Here is a 7,573-nt window from a genome sequence, read left to right on the forward strand (position 1 = left end):
GACGTTTTCTCTGCTTCAGGTGTTCTAACTGGAATGCAGGAGGAAAACATGAAGCCGGTTATGATGCTTTCATGACAGGTTGCATCTTTGCGCAGGCATGCAATCATCTAGGGTTCGACTTCACACAGCATTCGCAATCAGATAACTTGGCCCATAATGAGAAACTTGAGAAGTACATCAACCGTCTTTATCTCAGCTGGACTAGAGGTGATATCATCGACCTTCGAACAGGCCACAGTAATGCAGATAACTGGCGAGTCTCAAAGTTTAAATACGAGAACATTGTCCTCATCTGGAACTTCCCACGAAAACTGAAGGCTAGAGAGATCAAAGAATGCATCTGCAAAGCCTTTGGCTCGGTTTCCGTTATCTCTGTCTACCACATTGATGACTCTGCGGTTTTTCTCTTGTTCAAGAATTCAGAACTTGTCTGGGACTTCCTAAAGCTTAAGCGGCAGCTGGAGTCAAGCGACGGTCCAGTTTCGGTTCTTCACCCATTATCCAAGATCCTCGAAGGAGGAAACACTGGAGCTGCAGACTACGAAGCATACAAAGAGATTTGCAGCTCACACATCTCAGAGATCCTATTCTCTGACCAAGCTGAAACAGTTGGTGTGAAATCAAGAACAAGACCCGACCCACAAGATGAGACAGATAGAAGAGAAGAGAGCACAGTCGCTGTGACTCACAAATCTTCGGATTTGATTGATGCTTTTTTGGCCAATAGAGTTGAAGTCGAAACTGCTACGACTAATTAACTAAGCTAGCTAACCTTTTGTTTTGTCAACGTGAAACGCAAATAGTTTAATACAAGATGATTTGTTTTTGCGTGACAAAAATTTTGAAAAGGAAACATGTGAAATAAAGTGCGAATCATCAGTATTAATCTTAAACAATTGATCCAATGGAGATGTCAATCTCAATCAAGTTATCTTCTGCTTCAATTTCTTCCCAGATCTCCATGATCATCATCTCCTCATAATACTCCTCTTTACTCATCAAACGTTTCTTCACACTCTCCAACTTCTCTTCCCTTTCTTCTCCCGCCAGAGAAATTTCTATCAACCCATCTTCCTCTTCGGGTAGATTGGTTCTGGTATCCTGACCTTCAACCTCCTGATCATGAATGTAAGATTTGGGTTTCTTGTTGAACACGTCACTTGCGTAGAGGATGTCAGAGAGAAACAGGATTGGGATAGTTATGAGAATGCAAAGATTCTTAAAGAAAGAAAGTGACGAGATCAATAGTGTCTTGTTGACTCCATTTTTTGCCATTGTTGGGTCATTAGACCTTACACAAACCGATTTATATATAAGGAAGGATTTGGATATATATGTTTATAAGAACTCTTGAGTTTCTAATAGAATGCATTGAACACAGACAAGATCCAATGGATACAAAGACAAAATCTGATTACATGTTCCCCATAATCTTGCAATGGAGCCCATTAGGTCAGGACTTGTGGTCAATTGAAGAGACAGGTGTTAAATGCAGTTATGGGAGTTTCAGAGGTCAGACACATGTATTGTTGCTTTGACTTTCTCCCGTTGATTCCAGACGTAGCTATTGTCTAATAATCTCGAGTCCTACAAGAATATGTCACCATCATGTGAACCGAGAAACCCGCTGCAGACCTAGGCTCTAACTGTCTAACAGATAGATAGTTTCACTTAATGCCGAGGAACTCCAATCCGATAGCGGTTGGACTCAACCCATATCGATCCAAGTACTTAGGGTCGTGAAACTTGCTTAGATGTCTCATTCCGCTATCACAAAGAATGGTGACAATTGTGTGACCAGGACCAAGGGTTTGAGCCACCCTCACTGCCCCAACACAGTTCATAGCTGAGGAGCTTCCAACAAAAAGCCCATCATTCTCCAGAAGAAACCTAGGAACATAAATTAAGAAAGATATCAAGATCCCAACTTCTACAGAATCTTTATCAGTACCATCTAAAACAGGTATGTAGAGACATATAAAGAATGAGCACTACCTCGACATCTCAACCGCTTCTTTATCAGTACCACGAAAACCGCCATCAAGTTTTGCCATGAGGAAGTTTTCAGTAAGCCTGTTGATTCCTATGCCTTCTGTTATTGTATCAAATGGGTTCTTTAGTCGACGCCCTTCAGCTTCCTCTATTGTGTACATCACTCCCCGTGTTACTTTATTGTACAGACCGGATCCAGGAGGATCGATCAGGAAGCATTTAACTCTTTCATTCTTACCCTGTTTATAAGCACAAGAAACTTATGAGCTTTTTGTGTTTATAACGTACATGAATTACCCATATATAAAGCTGTGATTAATATAAGCTCTGATGAACCATACCTGCAGAAACCTTGAAACGCCAGCTAAAGTACCGCCGGTACCCGCAGCAGCAACAAAGGCGTCGATGTCGCCATGAGTCTGGTGCCAGATTTCAGGACCAGTACCTTCATAGTGAGCCCTATAATTTGCCAAGTTTTCAAATTGATCTGCGAAGAAACCACCTGTAACTGAATCTGAGAATAAGGAAGGCTCTTTCTCTTCCGCAACTGTGCAACCATTAGTTTTCTCCTGGTGTATGCCATTTGCTTCGCGTTGTAGTCTTCTCTTTGATGCTAACTCGTTTGCTTCCTCAGCCCGTCGCCTCGCAATGTTGACAAAGTGATCTTTGTGAGTTATTGAGACTGGCCTCACTCTCTCAACAGTAGCTCCAAGGGCTTCAATTATTTGAGACTAAAATAAGTCCAACACAATATAAATTTGAGTACATAAAATGCATATAGAGAAAATGTGTATCATCAAAGTGTTTGAAAGATAAAACCTTTTCAATAGCAGCATCATCAGGTATAACAACATGACATTTACACCCGTATGCTGGAGCAACCGTAGCAAGACTAATGGCAGTACTCCCCGCACTACCCTCTGTTACAACTCCTCCCGGGAATAGCTTACCAGATTCCAAAGCCTAAACAAAGAAACAAACAAAAAAAATCAGGGTTCTTTGACTCTCTTCTAGATTTCACTTATACCATATTAACTGGAAGTTATATTGCAAAACACTAATATGAATAAACCAGTCTGATGAATTTTAATCACTGACATTGTTAAGAATTTTAAGACGCAACTAAACGCAAGTTGTCATTCCAACTGCTAAGAGTAGGACACAATCTAAGAAGTAGAAATTTGAAACCTTTACTATGTGTTACCTCTTGAATGATCTTCACAGCAACTCTGTCTTTAACGCTACCTCCTGGATTCAAAAACTCGCATTTACCAAGGATCTGAAGACCAGAAGAAACAAAGTAGATTTTAAAAAATTGCAACTTTAACTCAAAGTTAACAGTCAGAACATCGACACTAGATAAGAAAAAATCGAGAAGAACCTCACATCCAGTAGCCTCGGAGAGACTATTGATACGAATTAGAGGAGTATTGCCAATGGCATCGACGAGCCCGTTTCTCATACTCAGCTTCTCCTTCCTCTTCTTCTCGGAGAAGCGGAAGACGAAGCTCCAGTAACAGTAAGAAGAAATCATCACCATCGCCGCTGCAGCAACAACAGCGCCAGTTACCTTAACAGGCGCCATTGAAGCTCTCACCACCTCCTCCTCCTCCGTATTCAAACCGGTCAAGTAATGTAATTAGGTTGTCGGCAAAGCAACTCTCTTTCTTTTCTTTTTTATTCTAATCCCCAATCTTCCCATTAATTAAAAATACGGCACTAATGTTTATAAATTATCAAATGCATCCTTCTCTTGATTAGTTCTTAAACCCCGTCTCCTGAAAACCCTTGGCTGGCACACTCTCAAAAGTCAAAACGATGTCGTCTCTATCTCGTGTTCTCCGTGGCACCTTCAACATTTCTTCGATCCGCCGTTTTTCCTCCGCCGCCACCGTAGCCTCCGAAACCACGGCAGTCTCGGCCGCGATCTCGCCACCTCAAAAGTCACTTGCCAGTATAGTAAATGGCGAACGAAACCCCAAACAGATCGTGGAGAAGTTCAAGAAGGCATGTGAGTCGGATCGGTTCCGGAATAACATAGCCGTGTACGATAGAACCGTGCGCCGCCTCGTCGCAGCAAAGAGATTAAACTATGTCGAAGAGATTTTGGAGGAGCAGAAGAAGTACCGCGACATGTCAAAGGAAGGATTCGCGGCGAGGATCATTTCTCTCTACGGGAAAGCGGGTCTGTTTGAAAAAGCCCAGAAGGTGTTCGACGAAATGCCTGACGGAAACTGCAAAAGGTCAGTGTTGTCCTTTAATGCCTTGCTTAGTGCATATGGCCTTTCCAAGAAATTCGATTTGGTTGAAGAACTTTTCAACGAGTTACCAGGAAAGTTATCAATCAAACCAGATATTGTATCTTACAACACTTTGATCAAGGCATTGTGTGAGAAGGGTTCTTTACCCGAAGCTGTTGCATTGCTTGATGAGATTGAGAACAAGGGTTTGAAACCTGATATAGTCACATTCAACACAATTCTACTGTCGTCGTATCTAAAGGGACAGTTTGAGCTAGGGGAAGAGATATGGGCTAAAATGTTAGAGAAGAATGTAGCGATAGATGTCAGGACTTACAATGCTCGGTTGCTTGGGTTAGCCAACGAGGTGAAATCAAAAGAGCTAGTTAGTCTCTTTGAAGAGCTGAAGGCTAGTGGGATCAAACCTGATGTTTTCAGTTTCAATGCTATGATTAGAGGGTCTATCAATGAAGGAAAAATGGATGAAGCTGAGTCGTGGTACAAAGAAATTATGAACCATGGGTATCGTCCTGATAAAGCCACCTTTGGTTTATTGCTACCTGCAATGTGTAAAGCAGGCGACTTTGAGTCTGCGATTGAGCTCTGCAAGGAGACATTCAGTAAGCGGTATCTTGTCGGTCTAACAACGTTGCAGCAGGTAGTTGATGAATTGGTGAAAGGGTCCAAGAGAGAAGAAGCTGAGGAGATTGTGGAGATTGCAAAGACGAATGATTTCTTAAAGTTCAAGCTAAATTTGCCGTCCCAGGAAGAGTAGTAGTAAGTGGTTCATTTGCTACTCTGACTCACACACTCTAGTGTCTTGTTACATTGTGTGAGAGCGAGCTCCTAAATTTGCGGATGTTGCCCAGTTTGTGGCTTTTCTACTTGTTTGAACTTTCCTCTTATGGGGAAGGAAAACTTGTTTCTTTCTATGTAGTTCAGTTATTTGAGTCTGAAAAAAAAAACAGCATGTAGTCGAGTTTTATGCAGAAGAAACGCTACACATTTAATAAAAGTTTGGGTTATTTAAGGGTGTTTTTTCTCAATAAAAAAAAATTTGCATTTCCCTTGATCCTTGATATAAATGTTGTAAAATACTTCATTAATTAGATATTAAAATCCTGAAAAAAATGTTCAGATATCATAATTACAAAAATGAAATGATAATCTTGGTAAACAAGTAAAAAGAAAAAGGAAAAAATCAATATTGGTGGCGTGGACAAAAAATATCGGAGTTGAAATAAACCGACTTCCAAACAGTCGATAAGAGTCTTTAAATGAGAGCCCATTAATAAACCTGTTTCCAAACAGTCTGATTTGTTTATTATTTTTCCTTTTCTCCGATCACACACACACAAATTCAAAACCCTACTTCAACCCTTGCTGCGATTCACAAAGAGCTTGGCGGGGGGGAAGAAAACGCCGAAATCGGAAAATGGCGTCTATAGTTCTTCGATCCCGTATGTTGTCAAGATTGATAAAGCCTAGATCTCGTAACCTGAGATTATTCTCTTCTGCGGAAGCTTCTTCCTCGAATTCTACATCTAGGTATCAAGGAATCTCCTCTGGCCAGTCCGTGTTTTCTGATTTTCCACCGCCAAATCAGCCTCTTCCGCCGCCTCCTCCTCCTCCTCCTCCTCCTCCTCCTCAAGCGGGAGCTGCGGCCGCGGCAGCGGTGGGAAAGGAACGAAAAGGTCTTAAGTATCTTGGTTACGCACTCATGTGGGCACTCACTGGTGCTACAGCCGCTACTGGTTACGCGAGTTTTGGTCTGTACTTTCATTCCCTTCCATCTATAAAATAACTTTTTATCCTCTCCCGTAGATTACTATTTTTGATCGGCTTTGCAAAGTTGTTCTTACTGTGAAATGTGTTGTTGTTAATTAATCGCGGCATTGCGTTCCAGTTTCTTTTATGTGTGGATTTTGAATTCAGTGTTCTTCACTTGGTTGAAGCATGAATCACTCGCTGTTGACTCTTTTAGTTCTGATCCATACTTCCTTTGTTTCGTTTTACAGCTTACACAATGGATGAAGTGAACGAAATGACTAAGGCGTTCCGAGAATCAGCTAAGAAGACGCCAGTTATTAATTCTTCTGGCATTGATGTGAGTATCTCGAGTCCTACTTAACCCTTGTGCTGTCAAGTTTCTCCGCTTTAAAATATTGTTTTTATAAGCTTCCGCTGAATGTACTCATCTCTCTGCAGAAATATCAAACTATGTTGTACTCTACTGCGATGACAGGTACAGTCCTTTCGCCACTGTCATCATAACTTACAATAGTATGTGTTTAATTAAGCATAGCATGAGTTGGTTTGCTTGAATTCTGATCAGGTTCTGCTAAAGCCATTGATAAGTATTTGGAGCTTAGAGAAATTGTGGAGGAACATGTGAAAGTACGTCCTTTCACCAAGACACAATATTGCTTTTTGTTGCACCTTTTTTTCCTCTTCTAATTCCTTCTATAATTCTTATTTTCTTACCGTTTCCCAAATAGGGCTTTACGGAACCTCTCTCGGAAAAGCTTCTCCCTGATTTGCACCCCGCAGAACAGCATGCATTTACTCTAGTTCTTGATTTGAATGAGACACTGCTTTACACAGACTGGAAGGTAGCAATTTCATTGATTTACTGGTCATCAAAAACTTGCATCATAGACGTGAATATCTGGGCTCAGAGTATCTATGTGACGAAACAAAGCAGTCCTGGTGAACTGATTTGTTTTCTTATGTAAAGCTCTGTATTTAACCTTTTCTGCCTTCATATTTACAAAAATGTTTAGCGAGAAAGGGGGTGGAGGACATTCAAAAGACCAGGTGTGGATGCATTCTTGGAGCATCTTGGGAAATTCTATGAGATTGTCGTGTATTCTGATCAGACGGATATTGTAAAGTCCCCCACTTGTTTGTTTTAGTTTTTTTTTGCTTGTAGAGTCATAGTAATGCGACAACTAACACTAGTTTCATTGCTTCTAGTACTTAGGGCCGGTCTGTGAGAAGTTAGACCCAAACCGCGTCATACGTTTTGCGCTGGGAAGAGTCGCTACTAAATATGTGAATGGAAAGCACTATAGGGTACGTAAGCAGCTAGTTTTATCTCTGGCAAAGAATTTTTTCCTACTTGCCACATTACATTAGCTGTTTCTCAACTGGCTGTTAAAAATTCCTGCTGCAGGATCTGTCGAAGCTGAACAGAGATCCGAAGAAGATTCTCTATGTTAGCGCAAATGCCTTTGAAACAAGCCTTCAGCCAGAGAATAGCGTGCCAATCAAGCCTTACAAACTTGAAGCTGACGACACGGCCCTAGTTGACCTGATACCCTTTCTTGAATGTCGGTATT

General features: G+C 41.2%; 4 protein-coding genes across 5 annotated transcripts in view; 3 read left to right on the forward strand and 1 right to left on the reverse strand.

Annotated features, from left to right (window-relative positions):
* LOC104743027 (poly(A)-specific ribonuclease PARN-like) overlaps positions 1-886 on the forward strand; it is a 10,503-nt gene extending 9,617 nt beyond the window's left edge. Inside the window, exon 9 of the mRNA XM_010464148.2 lies at positions 341-886. Coding sequence (XP_010462450.1) covers positions 341-758 — 418 coding nt within the window. The 3' untranslated portion in view covers positions 759-886. The remainder of the gene's footprint in view (positions 1-340) is intronic.
* LOC104743029 (cysteine synthase 2-like) lies at positions 1,306-3,627 on the reverse strand. The gene is made up of 6 exons (XM_010464149.2): positions 3,374-3,627; positions 3,197-3,271; positions 2,812-2,955; positions 2,334-2,723; positions 1,996-2,231; positions 1,306-1,890 (listed from the first exon to the last, which is right to left on the reverse strand). The coding sequence occupies exons 1-6, from the start codon at positions 3,575-3,577 to the stop codon at positions 1,668-1,670; spliced, it is 1,272 nt and encodes a 423-aa protein (XP_010462451.1). The 5' UTR covers positions 3,578-3,627; the 3' UTR covers positions 1,306-1,667.
* Positions 3,761-5,262, forward strand: LOC104743030 (pentatricopeptide repeat-containing protein At1g55890, mitochondrial). The gene has a single exon (XM_010464150.2). It carries the CDS (start codon positions 3,811-3,813, stop codon positions 5,005-5,007), a length of 1,197 nt encoding a protein of 398 aa, XP_010462452.1. The 5' UTR covers positions 3,761-3,810; the 3' UTR covers positions 5,008-5,262.
* Positions 5,571-7,573, forward strand: part of LOC104743031 (mitochondrial import inner membrane translocase subunit TIM50-like) — a 3,859-nt gene continuing 1,856 nt past the window's right edge. The window contains exons 1-8 of one of the 2 annotated variants that reach the window (XM_010464151.2): positions 5,571-6,001; positions 6,251-6,339; positions 6,441-6,477; positions 6,568-6,629; positions 6,731-6,844; positions 7,016-7,120; positions 7,209-7,307; positions 7,408-7,564. In XM_010464151.2, coding sequence (XP_010462453.1) covers positions 5,668-6,001; positions 6,251-6,339; positions 6,441-6,477; positions 6,568-6,629; positions 6,731-6,844; positions 7,016-7,120; positions 7,209-7,307; positions 7,408-7,564 — 997 coding nt within the window. In that variant the 5' untranslated portion in view covers positions 5,571-5,667. The remainder of the gene's footprint in view (positions 6,002-6,250; positions 6,340-6,440; positions 6,478-6,567; positions 6,630-6,730; positions 6,845-7,015; positions 7,121-7,208; positions 7,308-7,407; positions 7,565-7,573) is intronic. The other variant, XM_019236411.1, reaches the window with a different exon arrangement.

Source organism: Camelina sativa, chromosome 14 (assembly GCF_000633955.1).
Source record: "Camelina sativa cultivar DH55 chromosome 14, Cs, whole genome shotgun sequence".
NCBI lineage: Eukaryota > Viridiplantae > Streptophyta > Magnoliopsida > Brassicales > Brassicaceae > Camelina > Camelina sativa.

What these genes read in the sequence shown, in the direction of transcription:
- LOC104743029 (XM_010464149.2), bottom strand. Translation starts at nt 3,577, where the DNA reads ATGGCGCCTGTTAAGGTAACTGGCGCTGTTGTTGCTGCAGCGGCGATG. An exon ending in CCGAGGCTACTGGATGTGAG is followed by an intron (nt 3,272 to 3,373) that starts GTTCTTCTCGAT and finishes TCTGGTCTTCAG; the next exon opens with ATCCTTGGTAAATGCGAGTT. An exon ending in CTGTGAAGATCATTCAAGAG is followed by an intron (nt 2,956 to 3,196) that starts GTAACACATAGT and finishes TTCTTTGTTTAG; the next exon opens with GCTTTGGAATCTGGTAAGCT.
- LOC104743030 (XM_010464150.2), top strand. Translation starts at nt 3,811, where the DNA reads ATGTCGTCTCTATCTCGTGTTCTCCGTGGCACCTTCAACATTTCTTCG.